Genomic DNA, 20,715 nt, shown 5'->3' on the forward strand with positions numbered 1-20,715 from the left:
CATCAAAACCACCCTGACCTGGGAGCATACATACATCCTACACTTGATCTTAGCCAAAAGGCCAAGAAGCAATCATACATACTTCCTAATGAGTAGAACTGGCAATAAGAACACAATGCATGAGTGATCAATGCCAGGTAGTGATATAACTAAATAGAAAGCAGAGTGAGGGACAGTGTAGTGTGTGTGTGTGTGTGTGTGTGTGTGTGTGTGTGTGTTTGGACATGGCTGTATATGTGTGGGAGTCAAAGTAACAGGTTTGGTAGGGTGTAGGCAACTAGGGTTATTCGGGAATGCCTCCATAAGCTGCTATGTTAACAGAAATTTGGGTAGAGTTGTGGAAATGGGCACAGTGATGGTAAAAGGACTCAGGCAGCAGAACAGGAAGACCAAGGACCCTGAGAGGAAACCTGGATTCGTCATGAAACAGCAAGAAGGCCAGTGTGGCCAGTTCTGAGTGAGTCAGAAGGAGATGGTAGGCTGTCGCTGGGATTCTGATTGTCTTGCGTGACTTGTAGGAAGTTAGGATTTTATTCTGAATATGATGGCGAACGGCGCCTTTCCAGAGAGGCCTTCAGATCTACAGCACATGCTTCATACAATATACGCATACATATGGTGAAAACAAAGAGGAAGCCGGAGTTCTAGCTGAGCCACAGGAAGCAGGGGACAGAGATGCTAAGGAGGTGAAAGATTCCAGGTCAGGAAATCAGTTGTGGTGTTTGGGCCTGTTCGTGTGAGCAGCACATTCGACCATGAAGTCAAGCTGGACACATCGTCCTAGGTTGGACAAGGAGATCTCTGGGCTGGTGACGTGAGTTTGATTGTTTTCATCATAAATGAAACAAGGTGCCCTAGGGGTAAGCTCTTCCAGGGCTGAGCCCCAGAAAATTCCAGCCTACAGTGGTGGGGAGGAAGGGGCGGGAACTCAACAGAGGAACTGAGGCAGAGAAAAAGCCGTGCTGTTTGCCTCCTGGAGGGAGTGTTTTCTGTTGAAGCCACTGAGAGGTTGAGGAAGGAGACCAGAGCCCGATCTTTCCACTGGAGGGGACAAATTGAACTCCCTGGGGACCTGGGCAACAGAGCAATTTCGAGGGTATGGCTGGGGGAGGAAGAGCCTTGGTTATGCCGTATCAGTTTCTTGTTGATGCTGTAACAAATAATGCAAACTCAGTGACTGAAGCAAAATAAATTTACGTATTTTCTTACAGTTCTGTTGGTCTGAAATTCAAAAACAGGTCGTAGGGGCTAAAATCCAGGCACCAGTATAGCCACACTCTTTATAGAGTCTCATGAGGAAACTCTGTGTCCTTGCCTCTTCCATTTATGGCCACTGCCTTCCCTGGCTCATGACCCCTCTCCCCTTCTTAGGCGCGTGTCCCTCCACCTCTGCTTCTGCTATCAAAGCCCTTCCATCTCTGATTCTGTCTACACATCCTCTCTGCCTCTGCCCTTCATGCCTCCCTCAAATGTGGGCCCTGGCATGACCCAGATGGCCCAAGAGAATCTTGACCTCTGAGGATCCTTAGCTGCTTCTGCAAAGTCCCTTCCTCCTTGTGAGGTAACGTGTTCACGGGTGCCAGGGATTAGCACCCAGACATTTTTAGGAACCAGTATTTGGCCTACCATGCTGTGTCATGATCGCATTATCTAGCACAACCTCAGTCTCCACATTGGGCTCCCTCCGGTCTGAAAAGCTCACCTAGCATGACAGATGACAGTTCTATTTGTCCCATTGCAAAAAAATAATGTAGCAATAATGGATGGACATTTGATACTGCTTGGGATGCCCATATCCCATATTGGAGTGCCCGCATTTAAATTCTAGCTCTTTCTGAGTCCAAGTTCCTACTATGTGCATCCTGGATGCACATGGGAGAGGCAGCAGGTAATGGCCCAAGTATGTGTGTTCCACCTGATTCGAGTTCTGGCTCCTGGTGCCACCCTAAAGGGATTCAGGTATTAAGCAGCACCTCTTTCAGAGACTGTGGAGAAAACCTAGACTCTGTGCTTTTGGTAGCTCTACATGCATGCATCTTAATATAAAGAATGGCTACATTTCCATGACCAACAAATCAATCTGACAGCAATGCTCATGGGAATCCTGTAATATGCTAAGCAAAGTTCAGGCTCCATGTGAGCTAATGGAATAAAAGACGAGATTCTCACCATGAAAGTCATCACAAACCTGGGAACCCTCCACAAGGTGCCACCAATGAGTACAGGCTAAGGCCCAACAAATGGTCCAAGCATAGTCAGGGAGAGGCCACTTCCCACTGCAGGGATCCAGAAAGGCTGATGGATGAGGGATTTGAACTAGGTTCCAAAGGATGGGCATTAAAGTCAGCAAGAGATTCTGAGGAAAGAAACCACGTGCCAGGGCAGAGAAATTGCCAGGCTTAAGGAAAGCTCAGGATACCATGGGTATCTAGGTCATTGTATTGGTTTGTTAGGGCTGCCATACAAAGTACCACAAACTGGGCAGCTTAAATCAATAAAACTGTATTTTCTTACAGTTATTGAGGCTAAAAATCTGAGATCAAGATGTTGGCAAGGGAATATTATCTCAGAAGGCCATAATGGAGACTCCATCCCATGTCTTTCTCTTAGATTCTGGTATTGCCTGTAATCTTTGGCTTACAGACCCATCACACCAACCCCTGCCTCTGCCATCACATGACATTCTCCCTGTTTGTGTGTCTGCCTTCTCATCATTTTCCCTGTGTGTATGTGAATCTGTGACCCCTTACAACATCAGGCATATTCGTTCAGGGTCCCCCTAGTCCAGTAGGACCTCATCTTCACTAATGACATCTGTGTTGATGTCTAAATAAGGTAGCATTCTTTGGTTCCAGGAAGGACTTGAATTTTGCATAGGACGATATTCAATTTGGCAAGAGCAGAGGTGTCTAAGGAAGAGAAAGTGGGAAGTAAGTGAAGAGAGTCACGTGGATTTGAATGTGAAGAGCCTGAATGCTAAGCATTGGTTTTCATTCTGTTGGCAGAAGAGACTGATGGAAGGTTTTGTGCATGGAATGTTCCCTCCCTTCGGAGTGCTAATAATTAGACCAGAGAGGAAAGATGGGACATTTAGGAGATGCCATCATACCTGGTGGTTTGGGATGGGAATCGCTTACATGACTGCCTAGAAATAGGAGACGCTCCCTCTAATTCCAAATTCTACATTTCTTTTTTAGGGTAAGTCTGGAAAGACATAATATATTATTTTTCCTCTATTAAGTTTTGTTTTCCAGGCCAAAGAAGAGTAAAAATCTATTTCCAACACATACTTAAAATACCCATCTGGGTTCTATTTTTTTAATGAGTGTGGTATTTGCAAGTTATTTATATTCTGTGTTGGTAGGGATCTCAGTCAGTGTTTGTATCAAATACTTATTCCTAATTTGCTTTCCTGTGTGTTGCTTCCTGGAGACATAAACATGAACCTGAAATCATGGGACTGACTCAAACTTCTCACCTTACAGAGAGGGAGACCGAGGTTCCAGTGGTTTATTCAACATGAGATGCTAGGGCGGGTAGAGATGCATTAGCTAAGACAGGGACTAGATGTTTCCAGGAGCAGACCCTGCTCAAGGCCTTGCCAAATATGAACTGAGCACCTGCACAGAGGTGGCATTGGAGTTATGCACCAAACCTAGCATTTACCTGAATATTATTTTTTAAAATTTATTTATTTTTTTATTTGAAAGGCAGAGTGACAGAGGTGAGGGGAAGGAACAAGAGAGAGAGAGAGAGAGAGAGATCGAGATCTTCATTCACTAGTTCAATCCCCGTAGGCTGCAACAGCAAGGTCTAGGCCATGCTAAAGCCAGGAACCCAGAACTCAATCTGGGTCTCCTATATGGCTGGCAGGGACCCAAACACGTGGGCCATCTTCTGCTGCCTTCTAAGCCCATTGACAGGGAGCTGGATTAGAAATGGAGTAGTCGGGACTCCAACGGGACGCTGGTGTCACAAACAGGGGCTTAACCCATTGTGCCACAATGCTGGCCCCTACTTGGATATTATTTCAGATTTAATTGCTACAGATTTATTGATGGATTGTTCCATTGTTTTGAAACACTTTTGGCCTTGGCTTTTTTTACTCCATTCATTTCTGAACCTAAGGTCAGCTGGAATCTTCTGGGAAACACTGCAAAGTTAAGCATGTACCTAAAACTCTGCAATGAAATCAGAAGCTAGCCTGGGAATAGGACTCAGTTACCTGAATAAGGACCATAAAGCCATCTTTGCCCCACAGGGTGTCTTAATATAAACAGAAAAGAGCCTGAGAATGAGTTTCTGAGGGTTACCAGCCCTTACAGGTTTTACACAGCGAGACTCAAGGAGTCACTGTGCATGCTTTCTCCGTCTCTGCAGAGCAGGGACCCGGATGAAGAAAGTGCCATATTTTTTCTTCTTTTAATACCAATTCAGAGAACTTCCAATAGCCTGCCTTTAGAATTCCATTATCCCATGATACTCTGGTGCTTCTCTCTCTCTCTCTCTTTCCCTCTCTCTCTTCTCTCCATCCTTCCCTTCCTCACTTCCTCTCTCATATAAATTTTCTAAAAAGAGGCAGCTGGGGTTGTCATTGTGGTGCAGAAGGTTGAGCTGCCCCTTGGAACACCAGCATACCATATCAGAGCACTGGTTTGAGTCCTGTCTGCTCTACTTCTGATCCAGCTTTCTGCTAATGCACCTGAGAAAGCAGTTCAAGTACTTGGGTCCGTGTCACTCATGTGGGAGACCAGGATGGAGTTCCTGGCTCCTGGCTTCCGCCTGACCCAGCCCTGGCTGTTGTGGCCATTTGGGGAGTGAACTAGCAGATGGCTTAGGTCACTGGATTCCTGTTACTCACAGGGGGACTTGATTGAGTTCCTGGCTCCCACCTCTGGTCCATTCCAACCCTGGCCATTGAAAGCACTTGGGGAGTGAGCTAGCCAGTAGGAGATCTCTCTTTCTCTGCCTCTCAAATTTTGTGAAAAGTTAAAATTTTGTTATCCCGTGATTCTTTGTTGCTTCTCAACTGACTGCTTTTTTAAGCGGAAGAGTGCTGCTAGAATATATATCCTAATTTCTAAATCAAGGTCAAGGGACTTTAGTGTTATCAAAAAAGTGTGGATGCCTTCTGAGAAGTTTCTAGGAATAAAAGTGATTGAAATCACTCAGTGCCCTTGAGGGCTTGTGAGTGGGCACCCCCTCCTGTGTGAGTCAGTCAATCCTCACTTCCATGGTAACCATGTGCAATACTCCAATGGGAAGAATGAGTATTGTGCTGGAGAACAACCAGGATGGATGAAACACACAGCAGAAGATCCTCAGCCTCTTTGAAATACCAGGAGAAAAAAATATAAATCTAAGTGGGTGGGGAAGATCTCAAGGCAGAAGTGAAAATGCCCAAGAGCTGCCTGGTGGGTGGATGGGAAAACCTTCTCCGACAGATTCAAGCTGCTGAGAGAGCCATTGTACTTCTAGTTGTTTCATGACCCTGCACGCACTCTGACAGCTGTGGGTTGCCATCCCTGCCTTCCACAGGGAGCTGCTGGCAGGCTCTCAACCAGCCCCCACATCTCTTGTCCCTGGTCTCTGTACCTACTCTGCTTACTGAGCGACCGCTTGTGTCTAATTGGGAATTTGAGTTCGTCCAACTCTTCCATCTCCTTCCCTCTGCCAGATCCTTGGGTTACCAGCCAATGGCATAATTCTGCAGGCCATTGGCTAGTAGTGTTCTTGATGGTGTAATTACACTTGCCAATGTGTTACGTGTTCCCTGGGTGGATTCTTAGTCCTCAGGTGCTTCCTGTCTTGAGTTTCTGAATTCTCAATTCTGCCCTTCATGTCCTTTTCCTAATGGAAGAGCCAAGTCCATGTAGATAGAAGGTCTTTGCCTTGCCATCTTCTTCAAAAATCTCACCAAAAGCCTTCCTGACCCTAGTGCCCGGATTTGAATACGTCATCCTAAAGTCCATGTATTGGAAACAAACCCCAGTGCAACAGCATTCAGAGGTTGGGCTTTGGAGAGGTGATTAGGTCCTGAGATCTGCCTTTGAGGATGGGTGAATGCTGTTATCACGGAGTGGGTTCCTGATTAAAGGATGCCCTACCACCTTCTGTGTGGCCTGACTCAGCAAGAAGGCTCTCACGAAACATGGGCTCTTTGGCCTTGGACTTCCCAGCCCTAGGAACTGTGAGAAGTAAGTCTCTGTTCTTTATAAAGATCTTCTCCAATTTGTAGTTCTGGTTTTTTTTTTTTTTGTAAGATTTATTTATTTATTTGAAAGGCAGATTATTGTGAGAGAGAGAGAAATAGAGAGAGAGAAGAGAGAAAGTCAGAGACAGAGAAATCTTCCATCCATTGGTTTATTCCCCACATGGCTGCAATGGTCAGAGCTGGGCCCATCCAAAGCCAGGAGCCAGGAGCTTCTTCCAGGTCTCCCACATGGGGGCCCACACACTTGGGCCATCTTCCACTGCTTTTCCCAGGTGCATTAGCAGGGAGCTGGATGGGAAGTGGAGCAGCTGGGACTCCAACTGGCACCCATATGGGATGCTGATGCCTTTATCCACTGCGCCACAGAACCAGCCTCTGTGGTTTTGTTTTTATGCTCGAAAGTGCCAAGTGTCTATGTGCAGTCTGTCAACAGTGGTTGGCAACTAAAACTGCCCCAGATGCCATTAGAACACCTCCATCAGTCAACTCTACAGACACGGGGGTGCACACTGCCTCTATCTGCTCCCGCAATCAATCGTATTAAGGCAGAATGAGAACCTGATGCTAAGAGGTCTATGGATCAAGGGCAGTAGGGTGTGCTTGAAAATGCTGCTTTTGGCCGGCGTTGTGGCTCACTAGGCTAATCCTCTACCTACGGCACCGGCACCCTGGATTCTAGTTCCTGTTGGGGTGCCAGATTCTGTCCCGGTTGCTCCTCTTCCAGTCCAGCTCTCTGCTGTGGTCCAGGAAGGCAATGGAGGATGGCCCAAGTGCTTGGACCCTGCACCCTCATGGGAGACCAGGAGGAAGCATCTGGCTCCTGGCTTTGGATCGGTGCAGCGCACCAGCTGTGGTGGCCATTGGGGGGGGGGGGGTGAACCAACAGAAAAAGGAAGACCTTTCTCTCTGTCTCTCTCTCTTACTGTTTAACTCTGCCTGTCAAAAAATGCTGCTTTTGCTGTTGTCTTAGGACATATGATTCTAACAAGTAAGAATCGGATGAGATTTCCTTTTTTTTTACCCATGTCATGCTTAGCAATGAATCTTCTTTTGTAGCAATTACTGGAAGAGATATTAAAATACTTAACCTATCAAATCATATTTAATAAAGATCTTTTGTCTCCAATTGGCACAGGGAGTTTAGTTTAAGGCTTATATATGGGAACATTTTAATTAATATGCATACTTTTCCTGACATATTTTAAAATAATACTTCACTAACTGAATGTCAGAGTCAGTAGCATTAGAATATAATTATGATCACAGAAACTATAAAGGTGGCAAAGAAGGTTGCTTAAGAAATGCCTGTTGAATGGTATTTGATAACAGGAATATTGAGATGCATGGCCATCAGTAATGACATTTAGTTTTAGAGACTTTTTTTTTGAGGCAGTAACTTTCAGGGCATGACACAGATAGTCCACTCACCTCCAGGTACACAATGATCAAGAAATGGACCAGGTAGTGGAACAAATTCTATCTCCACAAATGCCCATTCACATCTGTTCCATGTCCACTTGAGCTTAAAAAGTTGAAAGGGAAGAGTTGCTAGGAATAAGGTGTTGGATCTTCATATCTGAAAGCCATGTTGGAATGAGTGGAAGCAAGATTTCTTAGGTCTGTGTCTACATGCAAAAATGATTAACCTAAGCTATTGTCCTTTAAAAAATTTTATCTATTTACATGAGAGGCATAGTTACAGAAAGAGAGAGGGAGACACAGAGAGAGAGATTATCCATCCTCTCATTCACTCCCCAAATGGCTGCAATTGTCATAGCTGAGCCAAACCGAAGCCAGGAGCCAGGAGCTTTCTTGGGGTCTCCCACAAGGTTGCAGGGGCCCAATCACTTGGGCCATCTTCTACTGCTTCCCCAGGCCATCAGCAGAGAGCTGGATTGGAAGCAGAGCAGTGAAGACCCAAACCAGCACCTGTATGAGAATGCTGGCACTGCAGGTGGATGCTTAACCTACTAGTCACAGCACTGGCCCCAGCTATTCTGCTTTTAAAAAAGTATTTTAATTGTACATAGTACAAGTTAGTGTATGACCATTAGATACGTGTATTAAATGTGTGCTTATCAAATCAGGTTAGTTAGAATTCCCTTTTCCTGAACTTTTTTTTTTCTAGTTTTTGTTAACAATCAACAATGATACATGCTTATGGGATGCAATATGACATCTCAACAAGTGCACACAAAGTGTGCAGAACAAATCAAAGCAACCCACGTTTGCCTTTCCCCATCATCACTCCAGGCTAGGCGTCTCTATCACTTAGGCTCCCTTCCTCTATCTGTTCATAAAATGTATCCTAGGTCATTGTGAACAGTGTTGTAGAGCACTCCAACTGACTCCTACTAACCGTGGTTAGTATCCGTCATCCAACGTCCCTCTATTGCCACATTCCCTCACTGTTGACCTCATATATTTTCTACAAGTTTAGTTTTTATTTCATGAAAAGAATTGACTTAAGTACCAGTGAACCTTGATTCTGGTCCCATTTTTGTCTTTGATTTGCTGTGTTCTTTTGGAAAAGTTAATAAATCTCTCTGAGTATTGGGTTTCTTAAAATAGGCAAAGCATGTTTACCATCTGTCTCAGTCTATTTTATGTTGTTGTAACAAAACACTGGAGACTGGACAATTTATAAAGAAAGGAGATTTATTTTGGCTCACAGCTCTGGAAGCCCAAGCACATGGTGCGGGCATCTGCTCTGCTTTTGGTTAGGGCCTCGTGGTGGAAAAATGGAGGAGGAAGCAGCTGCCTGGGGCAGAGAGAAAAGGGGTGGGCGTGAACTTCTTCCATAGCCAACCCATCCCTGTGAGAGACTAACACCCCCCACCCAATCATCTCCTCTCAAAGACCCCACCTCCAACTCTGACACAAGGGGAAGCCAATGTCAACAGAAGTTTTGGTGGACACAAACCGTACCTAAAGCATAGAAATGTTATTAGGAGCAAATGAACTACTTGTGGGATATAATGACCTATGGTCAACTTGCACTTGAGGTCTTCCCTTCTCCCTTTTCTCCACATTGCAAGGCATAAGGCTGGGACCACACATAGTTCCCCCGCTCCAGATGGCTCCAGGCAAGAGCCAGCCAGTGAGAAGCTTCCTCATGAGGTGTGGAAGAGAAGGAATATCTGTTATTCCCTAGTGGCAGGTGAACTTGGACGTGCGGGAAGGTTGCAGGCATGAGGTTAGCAGCTGACAAGCCCCACAGTCACACATGCTGCTCTACGGGCAGCTGAGCTTGTAGGTAGTGCTCCATGGAGACTTCTGACATTTGCAGCAGCTTTCTGGAGAGCCTCTGTGAGTCACCCCTCTTTGACCAGAAGTTTCCCTGATTTTCACTGCCCTTCCTTTTCATAGTTGCCTAAGCCCCAACACCTTCCTCCACGGCATGCCTGGATGGACTTCTTTCCCCTGAGTGAACCCTAATGACCCATGACCATGAAATTCACACTTCCTCCTAAGTCACAACCTTTAGCATGAGGAGAAGTTGATGCCTTGGGTGGAAAGAAGGTGCTGATTGGCTTCCGCTTCTGGCCACTCAGTGAGACGGCAGCCTGAAAAAAGATCCTTCATTACAGTGTTGAATAAAATATTTAAAAATCTGATTCAGTGCTTGACTGCCTGGCAAAAATTAAGTGATAGAAATTACCAAACATTAAAATAGAAAATTTAATGAAAAAAGGTAAAATAAAGGCAATATTGCAAGATAATTGCTGATTATCAGAATTTATGAGAAATTAATCCTTAGATTCAAGAAATGCAAAAAAAAAAAAATTCCACAGAGGACTAACCATGGACAAAAACCAGGGTTATCAAGCCCCTTCATGACAAGACCAAAGTCCTAACAGCAGCCAGAGTCACAGGGTGGATTTCCTGAACAGAAATAACAATCAGTCCTCTATATTCTCTCGTTTTGCACCCCCAGATTCAACAAACTATGGATCTAAAATACCCAGGAAAAAATTGTGTCTCCACTGAACATATACAGACTTACTTTCTTTTTCATTATTCCCCAAACAATACAATGTAACAACTATGTCCATGCTCCCATATTGTCTTAGGCATTATAAGGCATCTAGAAATGATTTAAAAGCTGTGGGGATGTGTGTGGATTCTAGGCAAAATACTACACTGTTTTCTTTAAGGGACTTGATTGTCTACCGATTTGGGTGTCCACTGAGGTCCTATAATAAATTCCCTGGGAGCCCTAAGGGCCAGCTACTGGTAGATTCAGAGCTGATTTGTCAAGAGCAAGGAGACATGGGCCAGGGGATGGACTGATGGCCTCCGGATGCTGAAGGGAACAGCCGTGAACCTGTTTACTCACCAATGCATCTTCTACGACTGGAGCCCAATGAAGGCATTCAGTGTGTCAGACGCACTGGGGCAGGCTTTACCACCTGCAGACCCACACTTAAGGAAAAACTCAAGGGAATTCTGCAGAGTGAACGAACAAGGTCTCAGAAGGGAGGTTCCCAGTACCAGGAACAGGGGCAGGCAAGGTGTCCAGAAAGGATCTCCCATATCAGGTGAAAACTGAGTGTAAATTGGGAGGGGGGTGATTGGCAGGAAGACATTCCAAGGCTCTTTCGGATCACTGGTAGGGAGAGCCTGGCTGTTACCAATAAATACAGAGGTTATAATTTCTAAAATAACAACAATCATAACAAAAATAAAGTGTATGATTCCCATACCGTTAGGGGAAAAAAAAGAATGGGAATCGGAATTCACGGTCAAGGCTATTCTAAGACTCAAAGGAAGACATAGGATCTGGATAATATGGAAGTGACTTATAGCGAAAAGGCCTTTTGTGTAGTCTGTCTTTGCTTCCTGGCTGGAAGCATGTCTACTGCTGTTGAAGGCACAGATCTCCACATTAGGTAACTACGCCCAGACTGAGCAATTTCAGCTGTTAATGTAGTCAGACTTGGGGAGGGCTATAGGGATGGGCAGATCCACTTAAGAGGAAAATGCAAAGTTTGTAAAAAAAAAAATACTCATTTTTAAAGATATAGGTATCAGCAAAAAAAAGAGAGAGAGAGAGAGGGAGGGAGGGAGAGGGAGAGAGAGAAAAGGGCTAATGATGAAGTAATCCATTTTGTGTATCTTCTTATTCAGGACAAGTGTCCTGTTCCCTAAGGCTTATTCCACAGGGTGCTATTTAGTGATACCAAGTTTTGATTGTGGATGAATTCGGTGGAGTGTTCTTTCTGGATCCTAGCAGCTGTCCCTAGAGGAACTGCCCTGAGGGTCTGGGCAATTAAGAAAAAGCTCTTGATCATCACGTCATCACCCAAGCGATCAAGCTGCCTGGCTTCCATGTAAGGCAATGTAGCAATTAGGCACACATTTGTATTTATTTATATTTTAGTGCATAGTCTTTATTTAATTTGTATATTATTAAAGCATTAGGGCTGGATTTCAATGTGCCTAGATAGTTTGATTTGCTTTTTATTAATGTCAGCATAGGAGTTCTGCACACAACCCTACAGAACCCCCTGGGCCTACTCATGAGGGCAAGGGTGAAATCCAACGGGATTTCCCCATTGCCAGATTTAACCAGAAACCAAATTCTCAGATCTCCCCCAAAGTCTGCAACAGCTGAGTAAAGCCCCATGTGGAGACTGTGGGTCTAGGTGCTACTCCCTACTTCCCTCCTGCACCTCCGCCAATCTCTGCAATGCTTGCAAATGAGATTGGGTCACTTGTTCCTTTAGCTGAGGCCCTCTAGAAACAGAAAGGCAATCTGTGCCTGCTTGCTTGCTTTGCTGAGTCCTTGTCTGATCAAGTCTGAGCAGATGAGAGTAAAGAAGCAGAAAGGACAGCTCTTCTCTCTTCCACCTGGAGCGGAGGTGAACCCAAGTCCTAACTTCCTTGCCCTGAGTACTGCCCCAATGCTCCTAGGGGTTTTCAAAGGGTGGGATGGGGTTCTCCAAGTAGGGGTTGCCTTCAGGGCAGACACTAACACGGACGTTGCATGGAAAAGAAACAAGCATGAAAGAACACAAGAGTATTCCTTAGACCTGGACAATCATCCGTTCTGATTCTACCTTTCCTCTTTCGCTGCTCACAACTATGTCCACATTGCCAAGTTGAGGGCTCCTGTTTTTGCCCAGTCTGATCTCTCATAGTGTGGGATACAGGAGACTCTTCCCTCTACACAGTGGCTCACCTGGGCCTCCTCCACACCAATGTTCTTTTCCCAGAGGTCACCACGGTTCATCTTCATGGCGTTCATCCTCTCCATGTGCTGTCTGCAGCTCAGATCTCTGGTGAGGTTCAGATCTTCCTGTGTAGCTACCTGCCTGACTTTGCTGTTACAGACGCCACTGTAGGCAGGTCGCAGGCATCTTTAAGTCACCAGATTTGGAACTGAGCACATCATACGGTCACACCTGTCCACGATGTCTCCGCCTCAGGGAATGGCACCACCATCCTCCTAACTGCTCAAGACAAAAACCAGCATTGGCCTTGCTATCCTCCCCAATTTCACCATCCCTGTATCCATTCTTGAGTTAATCTTGCCCATTTTGCCTCCAAAATCTAGAGCGGATCTGTTTGCCTTCCAGCTCCACTGCCAACACTGGTGGCCACATTCACCTCTCGACTAAACCATACAATACCCCCAAACTTGTCTTCCTGCTTCCATTCCTAACTTTCTCCAAACAGCAGCAAAATAAATTGAAAAAGATTATCCCTCGCCTAAGCCTCTAAAGTGGCTGTCCATTTCACCTGAAATAAAGCTGAACTCACACCTTTGGCCCAACAGGACTGATACACCTAGCTGATCAGGTTCAATGCTGCAGACTCAAGTCAAACCTCTCTCCCCCTGGCACATTATTCCAGCTGTTCTGGGATCCCCTCTGTTCCTGCAGTTCTTGAGGCTCTTCCCTACACCAGGGCCTTTGCACATGCTGCTTCTCTTGCCTGGAATGTCTCCATCTGCTCTTCCTTGGCTCTTTCTTGTCCTCTAGGACCCAGCTCATAGATGACCTTCTCAGAATAGCTTTCCCTGATTGCCCTCTACAGGGTCCGTCCCTCTGCTTGTATTCTGATGTGCAAATTCCTGTTTGTCTTCATGGCACATACCATGACTGGTATCTGTGTATCTTCTTACTTGTTTATAGAAAATCCCATCTATTAGACTGTAGGGTCTGCAAAGTGGGGGGATATATTTGTTTATCTATCAGTGTTTAGCACCGCACCCAGTGCCTCACACCAACACGTATGGCATATGGCTGACACCTAGAGAATCATTGAGGGATTGATTCCCCTCTACTCTAGTAGCTTCTCCATGACCTTGATTGACACCAGAGTTTCTCCTCCTTTGGAACAGAGTTAGATGTGCTGGGGCCCAGAGGAAACACAAGCAGAGGGAAAGTCATGTATCAGCTCCCAGGGTCTGGTTGACACTACGTGCTTTGAAACTTTGAGATGTCCTTTCCTACAGGAAGTTATAAGTGAAGAAGCTTCTAGAGTTAGCTGTGACCTTGAAATACTTATAAGCCTTGCTTGTTACCTTGGAGACAGGGTGATACATTGCTAACTGTTTCAGTTCAAAGAGATGCATAGAGTGTATTTTGCTGAACATCTGTTTTGTTGAAGGAGAAACAAAGTGTGTAGGGGTGTGGGCTGTGTGGCTCAAAGATAAATGCCTTCCGGTAGAACTTTCCATGGCTTACACGTTGCTCTGTTACCTCCACTGTGAGGTGTCCACTGGAGAACTGTTCGTTTATGTGGCCAAAGAGAGTTCAAAAAGCCTTAGAGTCAGGAAAGATGGGTGGCAGAGACTCAGGTGAAGATGAAGAATAATGAAGTAATCGTGGAGGTAACTGATTGGAAGAGAGATGGTTGAGGAAAAGAGGAGAAACAGCTGAATAGGAAACAACCTCCAGCCATCTCTGTGAAAGGCCCATTTCCCTCCTCTCTGTTATTGCTGGGCTAGCGTTGGTCCTGGGAGAGATGCTTGCAATACCTAACCAAGGGCTTCCATTGCTGGCCAGCTGGGCTGGTTGTGAGGCTCACCAGTGGTGTGTGTGAAAACGGTGTGGAACTACGCAAATAGAAGTTCTTTGCTGCTTGCCATGGGACCTACCATGTTAACAGTTCAACAGTAATCAAGGATCCTTTTATTTTGAGGGCAGAATTAAAAAAAAAAAAAAAAGAAATAATGAGCCTGAACATGGCAGGGGAATTTTCAACATTTCACTTCCCCAAATAGGAGCAGATTTTACCAGTGAAAATTCAGATTTGCAAGCTAAAACATGCATACATACACACACACGCACGCACACGGACACAAAACAGAACAAAAAAAAAACCCTTGTGCTTTTGTTTTTCTTCCCTTTGAGTTTTGAAACAAAAAAGTACACGACCGTTTCAGAGGGGTGTCCCAGAGAGGTGAGTCTGGGGTATCTCCTAACAGAAAATGGCCAGGGAAAAAAAGCTCATGTATTTTGGTGCCTCTCTCTAAACACATGTAGGAACTCCTGAAAGCCACATTTCATTGTTCTGTGGTGAGAAGGAATTTTGTGACCTTTGGAGAAATTCTGTTCTTGTTTTTCATGAAAAGACCAGGAGAAGGACATGAACCAAATTTCCTAGCAGTAGTGAGATGGTCTCAGAGCCCCAGGCTTGCGTTCTCAGGAGCACAGAGGGTTTGGAGCAAGCGGACATGTCCCCAGCTTGTCCTGTGTGTAAGTTCCCAAACTGTACACTTTTACAAGCTTGCTAAGATGTTCGCTCACCTCTGGTGTGGCTGGCCTGGCAGTGGCATCCATGGAGACAGCTGAGCACCAAACTTCTCCCCCTCAGCTCCCAGGTCAGCCTGAAAGTGATGCTGGGTCTGCCCTCTTCTTGTCTCTCTTGAAATATTCTCTTTTCCTCTTGCTTCCAGACTTTCTAGCCACTCCTGCCAATTACCTTTGCAAATCGCTCTTCTTTTGCCCGCCATTTAAATCAGGGATTTTTCAATCGAGAATGATTTTGCTCCCCAGGGAATATTTGGCAATGATTGGATGCAGGGTTGTTTGTCACACTGGCAGCTGGGAGGGGATGTGCTACTGGCACCTGGTGGGTAGAAGCCAAGGACGCTGCTAACTGTCCTGTAATGTACTTGACCGTGCTCCAACACAAAGAATAGTCTATGCTAAAATGTCAACAGTGCAGAGTTTCTCGAAACCCTGACATCAGCTGTGGTTCCACAGTGTTACTCCCTGAACTTTTATTCTAGACCTCACTCCCTGTTGGGGTTCTCTCCTCTGCTTCCACTTTAAGAAGTTGTATCTACTCTCTGATGGTTCCCTAACCTCTGTTTCCAGCTGAGTTTCTTTTCTGAGTGCCAAATTCATCTATCTGGACTTCCTCAGTTTGATAGTCTAGGGAGAGCCCTGTTGGATTTTGAGATTCCCAACAAGGAAAAAAATACTCATAATTTAGAAAAAGCAGTCTGTGACAGTTATCTGCTTTTAATAAAACACAGATTTCTTACTTAACCTACTTTTAATAAAAAGGGATTGAAATGAACTTTGTTTTGAAATTACAGAACAATTCAGTGGAACACCCTCAGATAATCAGCTAAGGTTTGGAATGTCCCAGAAGCCGCTGAAGAGAAGAAAGTTGAGCCTTTCAGGACAGAGAGAAAGATCTGGACCTTGTGCGTCTTGCAAAATGGAAGTAGCTTTTTGAGTTACACAAGGACTGGCTCTCTTTCATTCCGGGCTTCAAGGTTTCAACCCAGTGCTGACACTTGTCTGACACTTTCAGAGCCACCCCTACCTACTGCCTTAATGCCTGGTCCTGGGGTGACAATGTAGGGTTACAGTAATATAAGTGGAAATCTGTTCGTATTTCTTTGAGCTCCAAGTTCTTATAAATGCTTCAATCGCCTGGAAAGCTAAAACAGGCTGCTCCTTGTGAGATACTTGAACAAAAGCATTTCCCAGGATTACCACTGCTCTTGACTCTAGGGCCCACTCTCAGGAAGCCCTTTGTCTTCTGACAACACACCCACAGGGAGCTCCTATGTGCTCCCCACCACATTTGCACATACACACACACACACACACACACACAGCCTGATCCTTAATCAAATATTTTTGTGCATTCAGGAAAATCACCAGTCAGGGCCAGCATTGTGGTGTAGGGGCTTAAGCTGGCATCACCTATGAGCAGCCTGTTGGCTCCATTTCCAGTTCAGCTCCCTGCTAGTGCACCTGGGAAAGCAGAGCAAGATGGCCCGAGTCCTTGGGCCCCTGCCACCCACGTGCGAGACCTGGATGGAGGCTCCAGGTTCCTGGCTTCAGCCTGGCCCCTGTTCCAGCCAGGGCAACCATTTGGGGACTGAACCAGCAGATGGAAGATTTCTCTCTGGCTCACCCTCTCTCGGTAACTCTGTCTTCCAAATATATTTTTAGAAAAATAAATAAATAAAGGAAAATCACCAGTCAACAGTCGTCATTCTTGCAGGGCAGATAGTAGGTCCCTTCCTAACGCCCTGCTGTGTCTGGGAAAGCCAAAGGCGGGAAGGAGAGAGGGCAGACACGGCTCCTTCATGGAGTCAATGCCCCGCAAGGGTTGCAGCTTTGCCTCGGAGCTTGTCTGTACGGGCGCATCTCAGAATCGCTGTGGTCTCCCAGGAAGAACAGCTGCCTGCACTTTCTGGCCCTCTATTGACACCGTGATGAGTTATCAGAGGAAGAGATGGCGCCCGAGACACAGGGCTTCAAAGCCCGATGGTTCCCCGCGCTTCTCAAACTTCTTCCTTATGGAAAAGAACAGTCTCCTTCCCCCAGCTGGGAGCAGCTTCCTAGAGGGCTGCCCATCTGTCTCTGTCTTTACGACAAGCTTCTGTGTGTGCCATGCGGAGCCAGGCAAGACACATGGAGGAGGGCTGGATTGCAGATTGATGAAGAGGAAGGAAAGGGTGGAGGGAAGATAAGAGTGAAGCTTGGGGCCCTTTCCACCTGGCCCAACCTCAGGACCGAGGCCACAGCCCCATGCGTCTCACAATGGACAAGGACAGTCTCTGCTGGCCGCGTCGCTTTAGCTTGTGACGGAGCTGCTGGCTCCTCTATGGCGGTGCCCTTTGTTGAGTTCACAGTTGAGTGCCATGGGACAGGTGGCAGGAGTCACACTTGCTCAAGGCTTCCTGCTAACACCCATCCCCCATCCCCATTTCCAAGATGTGGGATTCTTTCTGCAGTTGTGGGAAAGAAAAGGGAGCAGTTCCCCAATCCTGCTACCCGGGATACTGCCTGGCATACGGCTGCACTGACTTTTTAGCTGGTCTGGATTCGCTTCCCAGGCTTCCTCTTGTCTCCACTATGTTTCATATACTCATTAGTTAATGCCATTAATATTAAGTGGCTGGGGTAGGTGAAGCACTATTCTAGGCACCGGTGTGAAAACAGCGACAGCCCGAAGCTTTGAGTTGCTTCCGTCCCTGGAAGGCTTTGGTCCGTGTAAGGTGAATCCACTCGTGTGATGTCGAGATGGGAATGAGCGCAGGGGTTTCAGCTACTCCAAGGAGTGGGACTTGTTGTTTCTGAGCCCTGTCACGTGAGAAGGCCTAAAGGGATTATGTGTGGGGGCAGGGAGGACAAGTGAGCACTGATTCAGTGGTGAGGGGGGAACCGTGGTCTGCAGGTGGGAGAGCAGAGGAATTAGGAGGTAAGAGTGGGGGAGCAGCTCATGGAACTAAGACAGGACAGGTGGCCAGGTCACCAGGGCTTCTGCAGGCCACGTTACAGACTCAATCATACTATGCAACCAAACAGTCCAATCATGTATCAACCAGAGCCTGGAACTGGAGTCCTAAAAATTGATAGATTTGGCCGGCACCATGGCTCAATAGGCTAATCCTCTGCCTGCGGCGCCGGCACACCAGGTTCTAGTCCCAGTCGGAGCGCCGGATTCTGTCCGGTTGCTCCTCTTCCAGTCTAGCTCTCTGCTGTGGCCCGGGAGTGCAGTGGAGGATGGCCCAAGTCCTTGGGCCCTGCACCCCATGGGAGACCAGGATAAGCACCTGGGTCCTGGCTTCAGAACAGCGTGGTGCGCCAGTCGCAGCGGCCATTGGGGGGAGGGGGGTGAACCAACAGAAAAAGGAAGACCTTTCTCTCTGTCTCTTTTCTTCCTTGGCCCGAAAGACCATTCATTTCTGGTTCCAGGTCAGTAAAAACTATTCACTTTCCCCTTAACGATCTATTATGAGCTTTTGCAATTGTAAAGCAGGGTTGAGAGAATTTTACAGAGAACACCTGTTTCCCCCAGCACTTAGATTCCTCTGTAAATAGTTAACTATTTTTGCTTTATCATAAATGTATCCATCCAACCACTCATTAACGTATCTTGGTTTTGGAGCATTTGAGAGTAAATTGCAAACTTTATTACTCTTTGACCTAAATAAGACTGCTGGTTTTTAACTTCTGCTTGCAGGCTGGGCAACCTGTGGCAGCCCACCTAGGGAGACAGCGGAGATCAAAGAGCAGCCTGGCTCCTCCTGTGTGTGGCTTCTCTCTCCAGATCCCTCCTCCTCCCCAGGCATTGTAACATTGACTCTTTAATTACAGTGGAGCCTTGACTGTGCACTTGAATTCCTAGAAAGTGGGAGAGGGAATTTACACATCCAATTCTCTTTAAAAACATTATTATTTAAGACTGAAAAGACTCCTACAGGTAGCACAGATGGAAAAGTTTAAAATAAATAAGTCCCCTCCAGATAGAAACTTTAAAGCCTGCTTGTGCATTTCCGGATTTCCTTCTTTCAGATTTGCTGAAAGCCCAGCTGTGCCCTTAGCAGTGTAAGGGACACAGCAAATATAGCTGGGCTCTGCTGTTGGGCACAAAATACTCCAGGAAACGCGTCAAAGATCATCATCACCGTCCCTACCTGTAGGAGTTAGAGGCAGAGACTGAGGGAAGCGCTAAAGAGCGAGGTAGTTGTTAGGTGGCCAATGGGAGGCTGGCAAGCCAGTGGTCACCTTATGTGGATTCACAAAGCAACCGTTACTGTGTGTCTGTAGTACGTGGAGTTTTCCAGCTAAAGGAACATGATCCAGCTGTGTAATGACAAGGCTTCGAGCAGTGGCATTGCTTCCACTTCCGTGGTGGTTGTGTTTATGTTTCAAGTCTTAATTGATGTTTTGACCTTGTGTTGGTCCCCGAGGAGATTTTGTGGGGTGTAGTTTTTTAAATAAAAAGAAAAGACAAATCTAATGTACCGTTAGCCAGAAATCCTCCCTAACAGACCCCCAGAATGAGAATTGTGCTAAAGCGCTAAAATCCTATGAAAAAAGATATCGATATGTTAGCACCAGAAACAAACCACAGGCGTTATCTTAGAGACCTGGGGGATGGGACCTTGGTGCGGGAAGAGAGAAAATCAGGGGTTCGATTTTTAGGACCCAGTATCAGGACTCTCACCAGTGTTGCTTAAACAGAGGAAAGAAGGCGACGTGGAGGCCGGTGTGAATTAGGCACGTAGGTAAGCTCCCGGTTAGGACAGAGCCCCTGAAGGAGAAAGCCAGGGGCCGACTGGTCAGAGGGGCTGGACTCGGCCTTCTTAACCGGGGTTAGCGCAAACTCAACAGACAGCCCAAGAGGGAGATGGGATGGAGGAAACCAGCAAGCAGAGATGGTATTTTTAAATGTTATCATCTGGCTTTTTTTAAATGTGTGGGCCCACTGAATTTCTTTCTTTTTTTTTTTTTTATTTATTTGACAGATAGAGTTAGACAGTGAGAGACAGAGAGAAAGGTCTTCCTTCCGTTGGTTCACTCCCCAAATGGCTGCTACAGCTGGCACACTGCGCCGATCCAAAGCCAGGAGCCAGGTGCTTCCTCCTGGTCTCCCATGCAAGTGCAGGGACCCAAGCACTTGGGCCATCCTCCACTGCCCTCCCGGGCCACAGCAGAGAGCTGGACTGGAAGAGAAGCAACCAGGACTAGAACCCAGTGCCCATATGGGATGCTGGCACCGCAGGCGGAGGATTAACCAAGTGAGCCACGGCACCAGCCCCCCCTGAATTTCTTACACTGGAGAAAACTGAGTCCTCTTGCCCCACCCCCACTCCCACCCCCACCCTGCCCCTGAGACAGAGTGCTATCAGCCCCGCCCTCCATGTCATCTTTGGAGGCTTCCTGACCGGGAGGAGCTGTCTGCTGCACGGGCTATCCCTTCAACAACTCTTTCTCAAGAGCCAGGCAGAGTGCGTCCGCTTGTAAGTGTGAGCTCACATGCAGAGAAATCGTTTATAACAGCTATTTATCTGCTTTGAAAGAAGTACTTAAATCATTGTTATTTTCCATGTTCCACTCTTGGCAACTTGTGAGAATTTTCTATGGACGGCTACGTTTGCATACTTATCTACAGGGCTGTTTTCCAACCAGAGAATCTAAAGTGCAATTATTCTACTCATGCTTAAATCAATGTTTCCTGCTTATAGTCTGTCTTGCAGATGTTCAGATAGAAGCCAGCACCATAGGGAGACC

General features: G+C 46.4%; 1 protein-coding gene and 1 long non-coding RNA gene across 10 annotated transcripts in view; one reads left to right on the plus strand and one right to left on the minus strand.

Annotated features, from left to right (window-relative positions):
• Positions 1-20,715, plus strand: part of ADTRP (androgen dependent TFPI regulating protein) — a 70,364-nt gene that overhangs the window by 25,151 nt on the left and 24,498 nt on the right. Inside the window, exon 4 of one of the 9 annotated variants that reach the window (XM_089333382.1) lies at positions 15,771-16,613. The exons of the other annotated variants lie outside the window; for them this stretch is intronic. Within the exon in view, the coding sequence (XP_089189508.1) occupies positions 15,771-15,806 (36 nt within the window). The 3' untranslated portion in view covers positions 15,807-16,613. Of the gene's footprint in view, positions 1-15,770; positions 16,614-20,715 lie in introns of those variants that run through there. 9 annotated transcript variants of the gene reach the window in all.
• LOC149126826 (uncharacterized) lies at positions 8,957-15,392 on the minus strand. The gene is made up of 3 exons (XR_016234279.1): positions 14,974-15,392; positions 10,018-10,099; positions 8,957-9,780 (listed from the first exon to the last, which is right to left on the minus strand). It is a non-coding gene; the product is annotated as an uncharacterized LOC149126826 (long non-coding RNA).

Source organism: Oryctolagus cuniculus, chromosome 5 (assembly GCF_051225735.1).
Source record: "Oryctolagus cuniculus isolate XC-2025 breed Fujian yellow rabbit chromosome 5, ASM5122573v1, whole genome shotgun sequence".
In the NCBI taxonomy this organism is placed as follows: Eukaryota; Metazoa; Chordata; class Mammalia; order Lagomorpha; family Leporidae; genus Oryctolagus; species Oryctolagus cuniculus.